The sequence below is a fragment of the Carassius auratus genome, chromosome 28, assembly GCF_003368295.1.
Source record: "Carassius auratus strain Wakin chromosome 28, ASM336829v1, whole genome shotgun sequence".
Classification (NCBI taxonomy): Eukaryota; Metazoa; Chordata; class Actinopteri; order Cypriniformes; family Cyprinidae; genus Carassius; species Carassius auratus.
In genome coordinates this window covers 7,580,706-7,599,740 of record NC_039270.1, presented here as the reverse complement: position 1 = coordinate 7,599,740, position 19,035 = coordinate 7,580,706, and the positions used below count along the sequence as shown (strand labels likewise).

The 19,035-nt window shown below is 36.3% G+C and overlaps 2 protein-coding genes across 2 annotated transcripts; one reads left to right on the top strand and one right to left on the bottom strand.

Annotated features, from left to right (window-relative positions):
• The first annotated feature begins 95 nt into the window (after positions 1–95).
• On the top strand, positions 96–4,479 carry LOC113046635 (immunoglobulin lambda-1 light chain-like). The gene is made up of 4 exons (XM_026207492.1): positions 96–599; positions 681–1,003; positions 1,621–1,657; positions 3,968–4,479. The coding sequence occupies exons 1-4, from the start codon at positions 557–559 to the stop codon at positions 4,288–4,290; spliced, it is 726 nt and encodes a 241-aa protein (XP_026063277.1). The 5' UTR covers positions 96–556; the 3' UTR covers positions 4,291–4,479.
• A 5,400-nt stretch (positions 4,480–9,879) lies between these two features.
• Positions 9,880–18,202, bottom strand: LOC113047610 (germ cell-specific gene 1-like protein). Its single transcript, XM_026208976.1, has 5 exons — positions 17,645–18,202; positions 15,023–15,070; positions 14,362–14,514; positions 10,854–10,965; positions 9,880–10,516 (listed from the first exon to the last, which is right to left on the bottom strand). Exons 1-5 carry the CDS (start codon positions 17,943–17,945, stop codon positions 10,237–10,239), a joined length of 894 nt encoding a protein of 297 aa, XP_026064761.1. The 5' UTR covers positions 17,946–18,202; the 3' UTR covers positions 9,880–10,236.
• Positions 18,203–19,035: the final 833 nt, after the last annotated feature.

Here is a 19,035-nt window from a genome sequence, read left to right as displayed (position 1 = left end):
ACAAAAGAGGGACATAGAACTCATTCTGACATAAATAAATGAATAAATAAATCTATGAATGAATGAATGAAAATAACGTTTTTCCACTATAAGAACTTTTTGTCTAAAGATGTCATTGATGTTAAAGGGTCTTCCTGGAAACACAGATGCCAATACATCTTCTAAATAATTTTACTTTTAAGAGTGTACTTTTGAATAATTAAATGAACAACATTTCTTTGAATATTTTAGCTGCGTCATTTGAAACTGTTTAATATTTGTTTTAGTATTTTTAGAGCAAATTAACCATTATTATTAGCATATAAATGCATTTTTCTCTGTCAATTAAAGAATTTGTCATAAACTAACATTTATTTTGTAGGAATGATGAAAACATTATGATTTTTCATAACCATATGTGAAATATCAAACCAGTGTTCATTTGAGCGTTAGGAAGAAGTGATTGGCTGAGCTCTGATCCTCCCTCTTTCAGAGTTTCTCTTCTCTATATAAGTATCTTACTCTCTCTTATTCTCTTCATCTCTCCTCTAAACTCAATCTGCTCATCACAGTCGAGATGCTGATCATATGCTACTGTCTTATTCTCTCTCTTCTGTCATGTAAGTTACACTTGTCACTTTAAACATGTTCTTCTCTCGGGGATGTCAATGTTGATTAAATTAATTGTATTAATTCTACAGCTGTCAGATGTGTGAAGCTGATCACACAGAAACCTCTGATACTGACAGAAGAAAAAGGCAGATCTGTGACTATGTACTGTAACATTAAAAAGGATGAAGATTTTGTCTACTGGTATAAACAGATACCAAACACAGTTCCTCAGTATGTGCTGAGATACCGTCACTCTAGCAGCTCCCCTGATGAATATGGAGATGGTTTTTCCTCCAGCCGCTTCACATCTAAAGCTACGTCAAATATTGACTATCAGCTGATCATCAGTAATGTGGATGTGACTGATTCTGCAGTGTATTACTGTAACACATGGGACAGCTCTGTTAAAGAGGAGGTATCACAGTGATTCACAGCATGACAAAAACCTCCTCACTGCTCACATTCACTTCTGCTTCTAGACAACATGAAAAGAGCACTACTTCACATCTCAGATTCATGAGGAATTACAAACTAATCACAGATACTAATTTGTCCTGTTATTTAACTCATCTCTTAAGTTTTTTTTTTTTTTTTTGTCCTTTTAGCTGGACAGTCACTGATAACTTTATTCTATTGTTAAATGTAAAAGAGCTCCTCAGAAGACAGAAAGTCCTGTGTGTTTGTAATGAGTGTTTCCTTTAGTGTCCGTCATCAGTAGATCCATGTGTTCATGTTCAGAGAGACTTTATGTGCTTCATTCACTGTGATTGACTCCACAGTCACTGACACCTGCAGATAACAACAGACACATACGAGACTGTGTTTCAAAGCACTTTAATACACAGCAGTCAAACACAACTAACATGAAGACTGAAACAGAGTGATTGTGTTTAAATCTGAATCATTTCTCCATCAATAAACGTGTAAAGCACACAGTCAGCTGAGCTCGAGCGAGTGTTTCACTTCTGTTTGTGTCTCTTCACAGACTGAGGAGGTTTTTGTTCGACTGAACATATGAAATGTATCACTGTGGTATTCGGACAAGGAACAAAACTCATTGTGAATGGTAAGTCACAGTGTTAATTTTGACACAAAATTTTAATTTAGTTTTAGTCTTAGTCTTTTGACTATAATTCTTTTTAGTTTTAGTCAAGTTTTAGTCATCTGATTTGTTTTAATTTTAGTCTTATTTTAGTCGACTAAAATTGCTTGGTATTTTAGTCGACTAAAATTGCTTGGTATTTTAGTCGACTAAAATAAGACTAAAATCAATAACAGATTTACTAGACAATTTTTTACAGCTGGTATAGGAAACAAACTTAAACAAAATATATAAAACACAAATTCAACTTTATTTCAACACAACTGTGTCTTTATTTCGATTCAAAAGCTTTTATGCAGCAACAAACACTGTCATGATAATGTAAACAATAACTAGCTGCCAATTGACCATCAATAAAAGAAAAATAAAGTTAGGTCCAGGACCTTAAAGCTTACAGCTGAGCTGAACAATAAGTGCATACATTTAAAGTTAAAAATATTTAATAAGTTGGCAGCTAGGTGGATAAAAAAAGTAACAAGATTTTATAAGGTATTCATTTGTCTAGCAATATTGTATGTTTTAAATACTACAATATTGCTAGATTTGTATGTATAATGATAGGATGTGAACATTCATGTTTCACATGACTAATATAGAAACATTTGTGAAACATTTGTGATATTGTCAACAAGTAGAACATTATAAAATATACTAAACATTAGTATTAATCAAATGTATTTATCATGATATTACGTATTAGTATTGTGCTCTCATCTAACTTGAAGAAGGGGCTATTTTACAGTACTTTTCAGTTCATAATATTTAATGCTACAACATCTACGCACTGCACTATTCCAATTTTGCTTAGCTCAATAAACAAAAGAACATCGTTGTAAAATTCGTCTGTAAATGTCTTTTCAAATTGGTTGTGTTCTTGCCACGAATGAGCGCTCTGCGTGCTTTACACTTTGTTTTGTTTTGTTCGTCGTCAAACGTGAAGTGAGCTGTGGACATTTTGTCGCTCTTTTAGACAGTAGGGACTTTAAGCAACAGCTGCAAATGGAACGGCTACAGCGACCGGAAGTTTGCCGTCACACCGCTGTAGCCAAGAAGGTAAAAGTCACTAAGCAACGGTAAAACAGAACAGCGCAACGCAGCATTAATTCATTTATTGAGATCCAAAAAAATATATAATTTAAAAAAGCAAGAGAAGGATTGCTTTTGGCGTTTTGGAGTTTTTAATATTGTATAATGTAAATAAGTCTAAAAACATAACATTTATTTACCTAACCTCTCACGTTGTAGCGACTCCGGCAAATCAGCTGTTCTCCCGTAGTAGACCGTTAAATTAGAACGTCACAGAGTAGCAGTTAAATTCGCGCAGGCGCAATACAACGCCAGAATGGCGTTGCCGTTCCACCAGAGGCTGTTGCTTAATGTCCCTATCACCTCTTCGAATGCCGTCTTCCCGGGAGCTCATAACAACTGAAAACCTTCGCTTCACGTCTCAATAAGTCAGGCTCTGATTGGTTCTCTTCTCTCATGCAGTCTGTTCTGTTTTGCCGGTTCTTTTGCTCATTCCTCGCATCTCTCCCGTCTGCTGATTTGATTTTCGTCACAGTCTATTTTCGTCTCGTCCTTTATTCGTTGACGATAATGTCAATCAATTTAGTCATAGTTTTAGTCTCCATCAGTGCCTTCTATTTTAGTTTTCGTTTCGTTTTCGTCGGCAAAAATATATTCGTGACGAAAATAATGACGAAAATATTTAGTCAACGAAATTAACACTGGTAAGTCATCTTTTCACTGTTATTACATTTATTTATTACTGTTTTACATATAATTTACTCAGTGTAGATACAGAAACTCAATATTTTTAATTAACCTTTGTATTTATTTACAGTTAAATGTGTGAATTGAGTCTCAGACAGTTTTATTCAGAGCCTCCAGCAGTCTTTCACTTCAACTTTAACTTTGATCTGTTTTATATATTAGTTGTGTCTTATATTCAGCTATTAGGAGTAATATTTCAGATTTGAGGAGCTTTAGCTTTGTGTTTAATTTAAGTCATTTATGTACATTATTTGTGAAACAGCACATGAGAAACTGACCTGCAGTATGACATGCTGTAATAAACCTAAAACTCTGCTTCGTTAGTTCTGTTATAATTATTGACCATGCAACTCTCATGATATTAATTGATTAAAAGGAGTAATTGTTTATATGCTGAAATATTAGAGATGTGGAGAGTGTGAAGTGCTGTCAGACTGTAATATCTGAGTTGTCTGGCAGATAAAGGTCTGTCTTCAGATGTTGATGGTGATTTGTGTTCAGATGCTGCTGCTGCTGCTCCTGTGCTGAACATCCTCCGTCCGTCCAGAGAAGAGCTGAGCTCCAGTAAACTCACTCTGGTGTGTCTGATCAATCACATGTCTGGGGCTTTTGCTGATGTGCGCTGGCTTGTGAACGGGAACTCAGTTACTGAAGGCGTCTTCACTGGATCTGCTGAACAGCAGCCTGATAAGAAGTTCAAGATCAGCAGTTATTTAAGCATCGAGAGCACAGAGTGGGACAAAGACACACCGCTAACATGTGAAGCGACTGCTGCCTCAAAAACCACCAGCAAAAGCATCAAGAAATCTGACTGCAGCGACTGAACTGTGTGATGTCCTCTTGATTTATGTCAGAGTCATTCAGTTTGCTTGTGTAGAGTAGAAGAAAACATGGATAGATACTAGTACAAAATAAAAAGTATTAGTTGCTTCATTTTCTGAATTAAATTTATTTTTCATTTAAATGTTCATTATTGTGCTTTATAAAGTCTAATAAACTGCATGTTAATCAAACACTTTTCTTATTATTTTGTGTCCAGTGATTACACAGAAATATATTTTAGTTTATTATTTTAGCATCAGTTTATTTATCATAATATTTATCTATTATGCAGCACTATTAAAATAAACCATGTTTGTAATTAAATATTTTAATCAAATATATATATGTTTAAATATAGCAACGAATTAAATATGAAAAAATAATAACTATCAATAAAACAATCCACTGAACACTAGAAACTAGTGAAAGTCAAAGTCATTTGTAGATTTCACAGGACAGATGCTAATTTGAAATGATCACTTAACAATGCTATTCTTTAAAGATATTTTCATGCGTCCTCTGAATAGATCTAAAACACAAGTGCTGAAGTTTGTCTTGTATCAGATGCAGTGATCTGTGGAGATTTTCTTCAGAACAGGAAGTTCAGTCCTGACACACAGGAAACACCTGCTCTCATAATCAGCTCTTTGTAAATGATCGGTTTCTCTCAGATCTTTTTATCGATTCACTTGATGTTCAAACAAGACAAGAACATAACTACAAATGATCAGAGAGATGTCAGTTATACATGAACATGAGGACTAAATAAATGAAAGAAAAAGACTTTCAAACAGGTTCCAGAAGATCCTGTCCTCTAAAAGACAAAGTCCAGACTCACAATTAAAAACAACAACATTTAGTATTTTAATAAATGTATTAATGTAAATACACGGTCTGTCAATCATTCAGTGATGATTGTTGATGATGTATACGATGATGAACGACGATGATGTCACTGAGAGGCTCCTCCCTCTTCATTCTCTTCAGTCTCTTAAATCTTCACTACTTGAGTGTACTAGTGAATGAAAGTGTGATGATAATGGATAGAGAGAGGACTCAAATGCGAGTGCAATGATAACTGTCTTTTAATGAAACAAAGTCTGGCCACAGACAAAAACGATGTAGAAATAGACAAACAGAGGATGACCCGTAGGCTGGGTAGCACAAATAAACTGAGACGACCTCTGTGGCAGGGTGGACCAGCAGACTGGTAAGGCGGAGGCTCTCTGCATTCATGAAGGAGCCGACGGTCGGTGCTCGCAGAGCGGGGATGCCGAAGCAGCTTTCAGCAGGTAAGGTTCTGTGGGTGCAAATGGTGAGCACAGAGTAATTCCAACAGTGGTAGAGAACTACTAACCAAACCCCGATTCAATAAGACTGGACAGGACAGGACAGGACAAAACTAAGTGCAGACACCAATGGTCGATACTCATAGGTGACATCAAACAATCTGACAATGAGACAGGAAAAAGAGAGGGTAGAAGTTAGTGCACTAAAATACAGCACTTTAAATACATTATGGGGAGTGCACTTGTTGGGTTGTCAATTAATGAATCAATGATAAATGGCTATAATGATTATTATGATCATATGATTACATTGAATATTAAAATAATTAATAAATGATTATAATTGAAAACATGTATGAAGAATAAAACAATGAATAAATGAATATTGAAATGAAAATTAAATTATTATTATACATGCATACATAAAAGGGGAAAATGATTCAAATTCATGTTTTGATGGATGGATAAATTGACTCTACATCTGTATTATTTTAGCATCAGTTTATGTCTATTTTAAAGTTCTATTAAAAAAAAAACATGTTTGCAATTAGAATAACAAACAATTTTAATTATATTATTTCATTTATTAATAAATAGAAATCAATTAAATATTATTATAATAATAATCAATAAAACGTTCTATTGAATTCTAGAAACATGAAACTCAAAGTCGTTAGCTAATTCCACAGGACAGATGTTATTTTGAAATGATTCATATATTAATGGTATTAATTTGAGTTTTTTTTTTATGTGTCTTTTGAATAGTCTTAGAACCGAAATGTTGAAGATTATCTTCTGTCAGAGACAGTGATCTGTGGAGATTTTCTTCAGTCCTGACACACAGGAAACACCTGCTGTTCGGATCAGCTTTCTGTCAATGTTTGATTATTCATATAACATACAATATCTAATGTGACCAAATCTGCAGGCAGAAAGCAGAAGTGAATGTGAGCAGTGAGGAGGTTTTTGTCATGCTGTGAATCACTGTGATACGTTCTCTTTAGCGGTGTTATCCCATGTCTGACAGTAATACACTGCAGAATCAGTCACATCCACATTACTGATGATCAGACTGTAATCTGATTTAGTTTTGTGATTTGAGTTGAATTTAGGAGAGGAGTAGCCAGATCCATATGTAGGAGAACTGTTTGGATGGTAGAAATATAAGACAAACTGTGGAACTCCTCCATGAATCTGTTTGTACCATCGAGCAGCACTATCTGTGACGGTGTCCAGATTACACTCCAGCGTGGCCGTCTGTCCTTTACTCAGAGTGAGGACTGGAGGATTCTGAGTCACCACTATTACACCACTGACACCTGAAAAAGACAGAAACTATGAAAGAGAGCTGAAACACAAGCATGCTTTAGAAGAATCTTGTACACATGTGCAAGCAGTGATGAGAAGGCAGAGTTTTATCAGCATGTTTCTCTCTGTGAGTATCTACCCTCAGTGTTTTATGAAGTACTGTACAGAGAGAGAGAGAGAGAGAGACAGAGGTTATTTAAGAGCGGTTTGTGGGAGGAGCCTCTCAGACAGCCAATCACTCCCAGTCTCATATTCTGGAAAAATCTGAATATTCTTTCAGCATTAAAAACTGGATTCCATATTTGATTTGAATTTATTTGTGTTTTATTGCTGATTTGCCCAAAATGAAAACTTCCTGAATATATACTATATATTTTATGACTATTACTGCCCTCAGGCCATCTAAGATGTGGATGAGTTTGTTTCTTCATCAGAACAGATTTGGAGAAATGTAGCATTGCATCACTTGCTAATCAATGGATCCTCTGCAGTGAATGGGTGCCGTCAGAATGAGAGTCCAAACAGCTGATAAGCACATCACAATAATTAAGCAAAATCTGCATGTTTGTAAGAAACAGATCCTTTATTAAGACATTTTTAACTTCAAACCTTTGCTTATGGCTAAAATACGAGTCCTCTATTGTGTTCTCCAGTGAAAAAGTCATCTTGCCTGAATCAGGTGACAAATATGCCGTTTACAAGCAAAAACAGTCCAATACAGTTCTAAACATTCACTGTGGTTTTCAGCCAAGAAACAAAACACAATGTGATCGGTAAGTAAACTGAAATCTTGATTTTTGTTCATATATGATTTATTAGTATCTGTTTTATGTATTATTTTTGGACAGTCAATACAAATTATATTTTTACTCAACTTTTGAGATTCTGTGTTAATATATATATGCTGTATACATTTAAAATGAATCTTCAAAATAACATTCCAAAATTGTACTTGATGGGAATCATTCTGAAGTGTGTGTAGATGTTTTTAAAGGCTTATTATTTACACACCATCATATATAGGTATAATGTTCCTTTTCTTTGTTAATATAGGCCTACTTGTCATTTTCTGGTTAGTGATAAAATAAGAATATGCTCAGTATAAATCTATATAATATAATTTTCATTTCTCCTTTAAATGATCCTTTCACATACCAGGTGATAAATATATCATATTATATTGATTATATCTGAAGGAGAGTAAAGCTACTCTCGTGTGTCTGGCTGAGGATATTTCAGTAGCTCTGGTGCACGTCTCCTGGTCAGTCAACGGTCGCTCCGTTACAGATGGAGTTTGGAGCAGTCCCACTGAGAAACAGTTACACCTAACACTTTCTTATTGTCGACTTATACTAACCCTAAACCTACCCCTAACATTAACCCCTAAACTTACCCTAACAGTTTACTCAGAGAGTTAATAGACATGTAGTTGCAAAATAATGAGAATTATTTGACATGTTGCAAAGTTACTTATAGTTAGTAAAATGTCTAGAGTGGAATATCGAAAGTATCCCAGTTTCATAGTGTTGAAAACTTGTCTGAGTGAAAATGTCAGATGTTTTGTCTTTATTTCTGTTCATGTTATGTGAACTGTGTGACTTTAGTACTTCATATCTGACAATGATTATGTACTTAAATGTTTGGTTTTGGTTCTGCAATTAAAAATCTTTGGCATGACATTAGTTTGCATTTTCTTTCATGCAGAACGCATGACTCTCGCTCAGGATACACCTGCACCGTGTGCCTCATATTTTTAGCTTTATGTAAATCAGGTCCCCTGAGCTCAGATCTTGAAACAGAAACAGAAACATAGGAATCAGAAGCTGCAAGTGGCAGATAATATAGGGTATATTAATATACTCACAAAACCATAAGTTTCATATTATTAGACTGCTATAAAAATAAGATGCTCAATCAATGCTGTTATCTAATATCTTTCTGTAATGTACAGTTCAGACCATCTGTTAACACAGCGAGCTACATATATACAATTTGGGAATAGTGAGATTAGGCAGATTTGTTTTATTTTTGACTGAAGCATTTTAGTAATGGTGTACTCTAACTTTGATCTGCCAGATCTTTCAAACTCTTCGGGCGCACTGACCCTTAATGAGAATGCTTATAAATCTATAGATGCGTCCCAAATCGCTTCTATTAAGTCTTTTAGTATGAATAGTGCGTGTAGTGCGTTCACACTGAAAATGTAAACATGAAAAAGTGCACTTTAAATACCCGGATGATGCACTTAAATAACCAGCTTTAATTACGTAACTAGAGGGGGAGGGCTACTTCGATTATGAATGACAAAGTAACCATATATGGTTGAGTATATAGTGCATAAGTATGAGTGCATAGTGTATGTGCGTCATTTGGGACGCGGCTTATGTGTGTAGGCTCTTAATAAGAGGGTTAGATAATTGTTATGATAGAGTAAAGAAGCGATATATGCTTGAATCTCACATACAGTAAAACCTTAGAAATCCCCTTCCACCAAAGGCAGAACTAATCCAGAAACCTACGCTTACACCAAGGGATAAGAGATACATACAACAAGTGCACCTACAAGACGGTTTGTGCTGACATCAGTCTGTAATAAATGTGGCACTGGAGCGTGTTTTACAGGGGTCTTTTTCTGCCAGAGGCACTGAGACGTTGGTCCAGAAGATGGCGTCCTTACCTCACTGTGACTGTGGTAGACGACGCCTTGAAAAATTCACTAAGAAGGAAAAGTTCATTGTCGAATTGATAAATGGAGCAATTAATTTTAAAATAAATACCATAAATACATTTTAAAAATGTATGGTAATGCCCTGGGTTCAAGAGTATGTGACATGCCGTCGATCATCACAGAAAATGATTTGCCTCGGCTACTCCCTTGTTAAACAACCTTGTCTTTTTTTTTTTATGAAAACTTAACACTGTATTTTTGATCAAATAAATGCAAACCTTTTTCAAAACAAACCAACTTTGAACAACAATGTGTCTTTTGTCTGTGACCATTTTCTATTTAATGGCTTTGTCATATGAGAAAGTGACTGTTTAATACTGATTCGCTGCATTTTTTAAAGTAGCCTACTAATTAAAGATTTTGTACAAACAAACAAAAAAATTTGCACAAATCAGCAGCCATGTTTCAAAACACACCTAAACCAGCATATGCTGGAATTTTCAACATTGTTTCCTTTAAAAATCTGTTATCAACACATGAATAAGGTTCAGAAGAACACAGTGAGTTTTGTCAGAACAGAAGCAGCACTGCTAGTTCAGTCCATACTCTGTTGACTTAAGCCCTATGATATATGATATAAATGCACAAAAACTGTCCATGTTCAAGAGGAGCAGTGTGAATTTTCAGCAGTATTCTCTGTCCCAGTTGTCCAGTATTGTGGGGTTGAAGCAGGATTGTTCACTGCTGTTCACATACAAGGCAGCGTGTTGGTCTGCTTGCTCTTGTAATGAAGTGATGTACCATAAGTCTTCTGGCACATCCAGCTCAAGGATCCTCTGCTTGATGCGCTGATTCTTCTCAATGGTCCTCCGCTTGAACTTAAACTCAATGATAGTTTTGGTGTAATGGTTTAGAGCCGTGACTGCTGAGCCCATGCAGGTGCCAAACGAGCCCCACGCCAGACTGAAAGAAAGAGTCGAGGAGCATGATAAATGATCACATGTAACGTTATTACCATGCATTAAAATAATATTGAATTTAATTTTTTTTGAATTCGAAACATTTATACATTACTGAGATTTATAAGGGAAAATGCATATTTTTGGTGCTATTTTTCATCATTGCAATCATTTATTTATTTATGCAGCGGTTACTATTTTCCATAGAGTGATCAGTTTGGTCTGCAAACATCACAATATATTTGAATTGTAATAATAGTATATGGAACTCACAATATGTGTAAAAAAAAAAAAAAAAAAAAAAAATTGGACTTTTTTAATGTGTCATATGTTAAACTTACAGATAGGACCAGCTGTAGTCCCATGTCTTAGGTCTCCAGTCTTCTGGACCCATCTGGACAGCTAGCTGGAAAGCTGTGGTGAACATCATATGTGCAACCATCCCGAAAAGGCCTGGGTCACAGAAAAATTACAGAGCGTTAGTTGTCATTTTTGCCTTTATCCTCAAGATGTATAAATAAACTCTGTCCAGTTGCAAAGGCCAGTAACACTTGGTGCCTTTTTAATGGGACAGATTTGTTATGTTGATTATAGGTTGAAACCCATTAAACATTAAACGTGAATATTCCAGAAGACACTGCTGCCACTGCGGCCATGCACATACGCATCATATGGCAGGTGCTGCCGTGCATCGGGTGTGTTCCTGAGCATTCCTACAGTCATCAGGATTAGTGCAAATATAGGGGGAGGGAGGATGGTCTCCACTGGCCATGTCACGTACCAAAACCACTAACCCCCACACCAATCCGATTACAGCACAAACCACCAAATCCCCATGCTGTTGGGACAGATCGCTCATTCAAACCAGAGCAGAAAGGCAGCTACTGTCCAGAACAACCTCTCACCCAGCCCTGCATACATTCACTGCAAAACATCTTTCTTTAAATCATGTTTCCTTTTTTCTCTTGTTTTTCAACAAAAATATTTAAATATTTGCTTTACACAAAAAAAATCTGTAATATATTAGACTTTACTTCCCAGATAATGTTTATGCTTAAATTATTTACATACTGGTAAAAAAACAAACAAAAAAAAACAATGTATAGCCTGAATGCACTGTAGCTTTGGATAAAAACATCTGCTAAATGCATACATTTAAATGTAAATTAAGATTATTTTAGTTTAAATTAAGATTCAGGAAATTTCAGGACAAAATGTACAGTGATTTTGGTCACAGTTTATTCAAGGTCCAGTTCTCACTATTAATAAACCATTAACTATGACTTTTGCATGAATAAACTCTTAATTGTCTGCTTATTAGATAGTAAAGTACTGTAGTTGTTAAGTTTATGTGTTCAGTAGGATTCTAGTTAATAGTGACAATTGGTCCCTATACTAAAGTGTTACTGTGATTTTTAAAAATGTTTTGCACATTCTTTTCCCACTACATTTTTCTGTATACTCAAGCTGACAAAAAATATTTACCATGTAGTGTCAATGTTGGCCAAAATGAAAATTAATTGAAAATGTTGTTTCTAATCCATGAAAGCTTCAAGATATTTGGATGAAAACCGGGAGGCTTGTTACTGTCCCATTCACTGGCAAGTAAGTTATACTGTCAAGGTCCAGAAAAGTATGAAAGACTGTCAGAATAATTAATCTGCCATCAGTGGTTCAACCTTAATGTTATGAAGCAACAAGAATAATTTTTGTATGAGAAGAACAGAAAAATAACAATTTTATTCAACAAGTAGTCTCCTCTGTCTCTCCGCATCACCGTTGCACCATTTTAGAAAACACCTGCTGAAAGCAAAGTGCGTACACTCTTCTTTATCAGCCGTGACACAAGGATGCAATGTTTTCTTTCAAATCGAAGTGTAAATTCACATAGCAAATGCATCCTTGTGGCACAGAAGACCGTACACAGGAAAAGACTTGAATAAAGTTTTTATTTTTGTTTTCTTCTCATACACAAGGAATTTTCTTCGCATCATAACATAAGGTTTGGACCACTGATGGCAGATGGACTATTCTGATGATGTCTTTCATACTTTTCTGGGCCGTGACAGTGTAAGTTACTCGGCAGTTAATGAGACAGTCACAAGCCTCCCGGTTTTCATCCAAAATGTCTTAAACTGTGTTCCAAAGATGAATTAAGCTTTTACGGGTTTGGAACGACATGGTAATTAACATGGTGACATACAGTAGTGATTAATGACTGAATCTTTTTTATTTTGGGGTGGAGTATCCCTTTAATTTGTTTTTTTAAGCAGCCCTGAAGTGTGGGATTCCTTTTTTGAGACATCAAACAAAAAATACATATAGAATGATTATTATTATTATTATTATTATTTGCTTTGTTTTTCATTTAAATGCACAATAAATAAATAAAAATATTGCATAACTTGTCTCAGGAAGGCATCGCTGACCCATCATTGCTCTCTGTAAAGTGTTGGGAACATGTGGAGTTGGATTTGTGCTGTATAATCTCTGACTGGCAGGAGTTGAACTAGCAGGGTTTTTGGCTTTCCTGCCAAATGAGCATTCAAGAGGGACTAATGTTCCTCTGTCTGTTTTTACTGAAAATGTGGAAGCAAGAAGCATAAATGGACATTTGTTGCTTTTCTAGGAAACACAGCCACTTGCAGTTGTGTTTTTGTTAAAGGGTCACATGATGGAAAACAGGATGCTAAATGCTCTTTCACAACAGTGTATGCTGCAAAGCCTGTGATATTATCAGTGCATTAAAGTAACAGTTCCCATAAACATAAAATTCTGTCATCATTTACTCACCCTTCATTTTTTTTAAGAATAGTATTTAAGAATTTAGGGATGATTTGAGGATTTACTGTCTCAGGATGCTTAGTCGAGTGATAAAGAGCATGTACATGTTGAAAAAATAGACTTTACAGTATATACAGTGGTGGCCAAAATTGTCATAACACTTGACATATTTAAGAGGTTTCCATAGTTTTTTTGTTGAATTGGCCATTACAATACCCATAAAAGTAAATTGCTCAACTATTGCCTGAACTACCTACGATGGAAGGAATCAGCTGGAACATTGAAAATGATGGATAGGCCCCCTCGAAGTTCAGACCTCAACCTCATCAAACAAATTTGGGGCATGTTGGAAAATAAACTGGACATATCTATTGTACATTTAAAGGAAAGCCTTTGGCTTGAGTTGCAGAAGGCATGGGATAACATTAGTGTTGAAGTTCTCAGGAAATATACTGAGACTATGCCAGAGAGATGTGCTACATGCTGCAAAAGATGGACATACCATATACTACAGTTAAAAGTGGATAAAAACAGTACGACTCACTTTATCTGATATCTGTTGTCCTCAGACCAACCATCTGCATGTTTCATGAACATTATGAAATTAAACCATGCTCTGGAGGCAAAAAAAAAATCTATATTTTCAGATCTGTCAGGTTTAACAATTGCGGCCATCATTGTATATATATATATATATATATATATATATATATATATATATATATATATATATATATATATATATATATATATATATATATATATATATATATATATATAAATATACAATGTATGGTAGTTACACTGCTGTCTATGGAAGGTCAATCAAACAAACAAAACAAACAAAAAAACTCATATTTCATCAAAAATATCTTAATTTGTGTTCTGAAGATGAACAAAGGTCCTATAGGTTTGGAATGACATGAGGGTGAGTAATTGATAAAAAGTTTCATTTTTGGGTCAACTATCTCTTTAAACTAAAGGTGTTTGTTTAAAACAGCCCTTCAGTATGTCCCGTCCCAAAAAAAAGCTCATCAGTTTTTTTAATTTATAGAAATAAGTTACCTGAGAGAGCGGTGCACAGTGCTGCAAAGGCATTGAGCTTGAGTCTGTTTATCAAGTTAAAGCATGGACACATCTCTATCACCATCAGAGCTCCACCGGTGAACAGCAGAGCAATGTACAGACACTCAGCTACAATACACAGCCAGAGCACTCCTGAGAAAGAGACACACACACAAAGAGAGAGAGAGAGAGAGAGAGAGAGAGAGAGAGAGATTATATTTCTTGATTTATCATCCGAGACACTGATGTCCTGCTGCTTTTACACATCATTTATATTTCATTTACATTCCATTTGAATATATTAACATAAACATATGCTTTCATTATGAGGTGGCTGCTACAAAGCATAAACTGCCAGAAAGGAATATAGAGCAGAGCTAATACAATATCTCTTATTAATATTTTTACATTTATCAGATGTAAATATTAAACAAGCTACCATAATAATAGTTTCTTCAATACATGACTAGCATACATTCATGTTCACCTCCTCTGTTATTGTCATCTTAGACAATATATATTTATAATAGCAATAAAATGATGTGTTCTTTTTCTTACTTTCTAGGGCACTTTCAGCAATCAGTAACAGAAGCTAATTTGTGAAGCATAATGCATGTTTTTTGTTCATATGAATAACATGTAACGCTTGTTACTTACCCACCTATTTCATGATCTGGTGCGATCTCTAAAAAGCTCCTGCAGTTAAACCCTATAAAGAGAAAAGGTTTTGGTGAACACTTGCTACTGGCTCCACATGTGAATAACACATTTAGCAATGAACAACAATATTTACATTATCGAGCAAATGTAAATTTTAATTTATAAATAATTAACGGTAATGTTGAATGTAAATTCATGCATGTTTATTATGTGTAACCTAACGCTCTATTTCATAGGTTCACCCAAAGCTGCGTTAGTAGCCGATGCTATGGGAACACCCTCAGGTGTGATGGTTGTCTGAAGCCCATATACAGTAGAGAGGGAATTGCAGTTTGAAAATGCTGATGGAGAAACATATCATAATGCAAATTTGGCCGTGAAATTGGTTTGTCACTATACAGTAGACCTGAAGAGCGTTTACTTTCATATTCAGGTCAATCAGAGAAGTTTCTCAGGTTTGCTTTAAAGTGTACCAATTCTTCCTGCTTCCTTTCAGGCTAGCCTTAGCACCTTGCCCAATTACAATGGTCCATTGGTTCCATTTATGTGTAGACCTTCCTTTTGGATTGGCTAACTGTAGCACATTCTAGGGACTTGCTGTCAAGACTTTTGAAGTCTGGGGCCAAAGTTGGATCCCTGGAGGAGTGTCCCACTGCAGAGCCAGCAGACCATGTTTAGGGTAAGTATTAGCCTTAAACTCAATGCAGACATGGCTGAATCCTGCATGTGTTCAGTCATCTCGGACATGTCCCCCTGAATACTTTCAGAACAGGACAGGATGTCAGTGTGAGTCTGATTTTAAGATTCTTGGGTAAGCTGCTTCACCAGTGTCTCTTCTGGGCTTTCTCAGTGCATGAGGGTCACAAGTAGATGCTATCAGAGCCTCATCATATGGACACAATGCCAGCTTGAGGTTTGAGGTGATTCTCTAGGCAGAGTCTGTCACCGTGAGTCAAATACCTCAATAGTAGACAGTAATGCAGTCTACTAATGCTTCAAAACCATCAAAGTTTGGATTGGTGGGCATGTCTCAATGCACATAAAGATGGAGATGCTGGCATTGGTCTTTCATCTCGGCTGACTGTGACCATTTTTGAGACAAGGGCTCCCTCCACTAGGAGGTTTTGTACTCTCAAATGGAAGCTATTTGACTCTTGGTGTGGGAATGGCAACTTGGACCCAGTTTTTTGTCTCCCAGTTTAGTCATGTTTGTGTTCTCTCCTGGGAACTACCTGTGGTTTTAGAAGAGCTCACTGGGTCTCGGTATGAACTGTTGGTGTCAGCCATGTTTCTCTCATGGTGGTACTGTTTATGGTTTTAACATTGCAAAAGTGCATCAGAAATGTGATTTCACTTGTCTATGAGCCTCATAGTTTAACTTCATAGTCAATAAACTGATAAACTGGTAGTTAAACATGGTTTCAACACAAGACATGTGAATTGACTCTTTAGCGAGAGATTGACTGACAGACGATCTGACCAATCATGGCCAAGACAATCAAGCTATTTTATCCGACAAACAAACCAGACAGGAGAGCAGATTAATATCGGTGGACTTGAACTTGAAAAACGGTGTGTACTGAAATCCTTTCGCAGTTGAAACCAGTTTCCTTCTGATGTTTATTCATGTTTATTTCGTGCTATAGTAAAAATGATGATCGGTTCATGTGCCATTTAAACTGATGCAATTCAGCAATCTGTCATGACACATTAAAGAGCCACAAAACGGGATAAAAAAGGGATAAAAATGGCATAGCTTGTTGGACACAGTAGGGGGACGGGTCTTTTGCGGGTCAGTTGCTGCCTAGGACTCTGTCTGTATGTGTGAGAGGTGGTCTTATTCAAATTGCTAGCTATCTTAGCAACTTAGAAACCAGCTACATACTGAAACAGCTCACTGCATGACACAGTTTCAGACTCAGACAGCCCATGACAAACTGACTGCGTGTTTTCTTTTCAGCTGGCATTCACACCACAAACCTGACTTAAAAGCTAAAAAAGCGAAACTTTCATTAGATGTCCCCTTTAAGAAAGACATTAATATATGTACTGTATGAGTTAACATAAACAAAGATTAACTAATGCTGCATCACCCCAGAAAAAAAAAGGGGGAAAAAAAGATTTCTTACATCTCTTGAACAGCAAATAAGATATTCGGAAAAATTTGGGCAACCAAAGAGTCATTTCATTTTTTCTTACTACGGAAGGCAATAGTGACCACCAACTCTTTGGTAATCCACATTCTTCCAAATGTCTTATTTTGTGTCCAACAGAAGAAAGAAACTCACCAAGGTTTAGAACAACTTGAGGGTAAATGATGACAAAATTAACATTTCGGGTTGACTATATCTCTTTAACAATTTCTTTAACTGATTTTAACAAACACACATTCATTTCTCCTGAGTCCAGTCCTAGAGCTGGAAAATGTTCTAGTACTGACTGAGTATTTTGGCATTGGGAAGTCAAGTCTTTGATGGGATACTGTCTGTTACATTTTGCCAAAAAAGAAACACTGTCCAAACCTGCTTTCACTTTTACCAATCACTAGAGGAACCTTCTCCTAAATTACATCCCTATGTGCAGGCAGTCCAACCATGAGAAAGAGCCAGCGATGTCGTCTTACCTATTAAGTCCACGGATTGTTCGCAGGAGAACCAGATTCCTGTGTGGAACTTCCTCATGAGGAACTTCTCCTCTCCGGTCTCATAGATGTACTGCACCAGCCGCGTGTCGTTGGTGTTGGAGCTGTTAAAGTGGATGCAGTATGTCTGCTTGGCTTTGACCGGCCCCATGCAGAAAGGCTTCACTACCTTCCTGGTCCCCTCACACCAGTAGCTAGTGGTGACTGCTGAGACCGCCAAAGCGAATGCCACGTAGTTAAGCGTGAGAGCCAGGGATGCTCTCCGAGCACTCTGTATACCCATAGTGCTCCAGGAGGCACGAGGAGACAAGCAATCCTGGCTTCGAGGTCCTTGCTTCAGACATTCAAACTCTTTGTAATTGGTATCTTCAGGATTATTGGGTTTTGCTGATCTGTACTTTCTTCTCCTTGACAGACCAACTGAACGAGAGCAGAGCTTTCACAAATGACAGCTGCTCTACTACTTGATGTCTATCTCTAATGCTATCAGGCTGTTATGTTCCGCTCTCACTAACCCTACAGTCCCCCTCCCTACCCATGATTCCCCTCCCCCCATCCGTTTCTCTGTTATCATTTCAAAGGGCAAATTACATGTGAGACCTTGGTTTTGTTCGTCCATCTAAACCCGTAGCTTATTTTCATGAGCATAGCAATAATGCAGATTATCAATCAGATTATTCTTCAATCTGATGCTGGGCTGTTTGCCAGCGTCTCAGTGGAAACTTCCCCCATTTTTCAAGACTTACAGATTTTTGAACAATGATTTACAGGAAAAAAAAGAAAAAAGAAAAAGAAAAAAATTCTTTGATGCTGTGAAGAAGCTCTTACATATTTTTGTGCATGCACGAACATGCACACACACAGCTTATACTGTATATATGTGTGTGTGTGTGTGTGTGTTTGTGTGTGTTTGCACACAAAGCAAATCCTGTCCTATTTGGCAGATGGATGACTGATGCAGGATATTTCATACATATATAGGGAAACAGCTGTGGCAAATATGATTAGGGGCTGACAGATGTCAGCTTAAATGGACTCTCATCCAAGCCCTCAAGGGCTTATGTAATAAATTTTAATTTAACATTTATTATTCAAGAATTTACAAACAATCCAGTGGAAAATAAAGAGTTTAGCATTGCATTTTTATTAAATGGTTAGATGTTTGTTGCTATTTACTCACCTTCATGTGGAACACATAACGAGATATTTAGCAAAATGTCCATGCAAAAAACCATACAAGGAAATTCCAATAAGACTTTAGGAAACACATACTTACTATTAACTAAGATTCAATAAACTCCCAGTTCGCTGCTTATTAATAGTTAGTAAGGTAGTTTTTAGTTTAAGTATTGGGAAGGATTAAGATACACGTA

Coding starts and splice junctions, on each gene's coding strand:
- LOC113046635 (XM_026207492.1), top strand. CDS start 557: ATGCTGATCATATGCTACTGTCTTATTCTCTCTCTTCTGTCAT. Junction 1,004..1,620: donor GGGACAGCTCTGTTAAAGAG/GAGGTATCACAG, acceptor AAATGTATCACT/GTGGTATTCGGACAAGGAAC. Junction 1,658..3,967: donor AACAAAACTCATTGTGAATG/GTAAGTCACAGT, acceptor ATTTGTGTTCAG/ATGCTGCTGCTGCTGCTCCT.
- LOC113047610 (XM_026208976.1), bottom strand. CDS start 17,945: ATGGGTATACAGAGTGCTCGGAGAGCATCCCTGGCTCTCACGCTTAAC. Junction 15,071..17,644: donor ACAATCCGTGGACTTAATAG/GTAAGACGACAT, acceptor TTCTCTTTATAG/GGTTTAACTGCAGGAGCTTT. Junction 14,515..15,022: donor CGCACCAGATCATGAAATAG/GTGGGTAAGTAA, acceptor TCTCTTTCTCAG/GAGTGCTCTGGCTGTGTATT.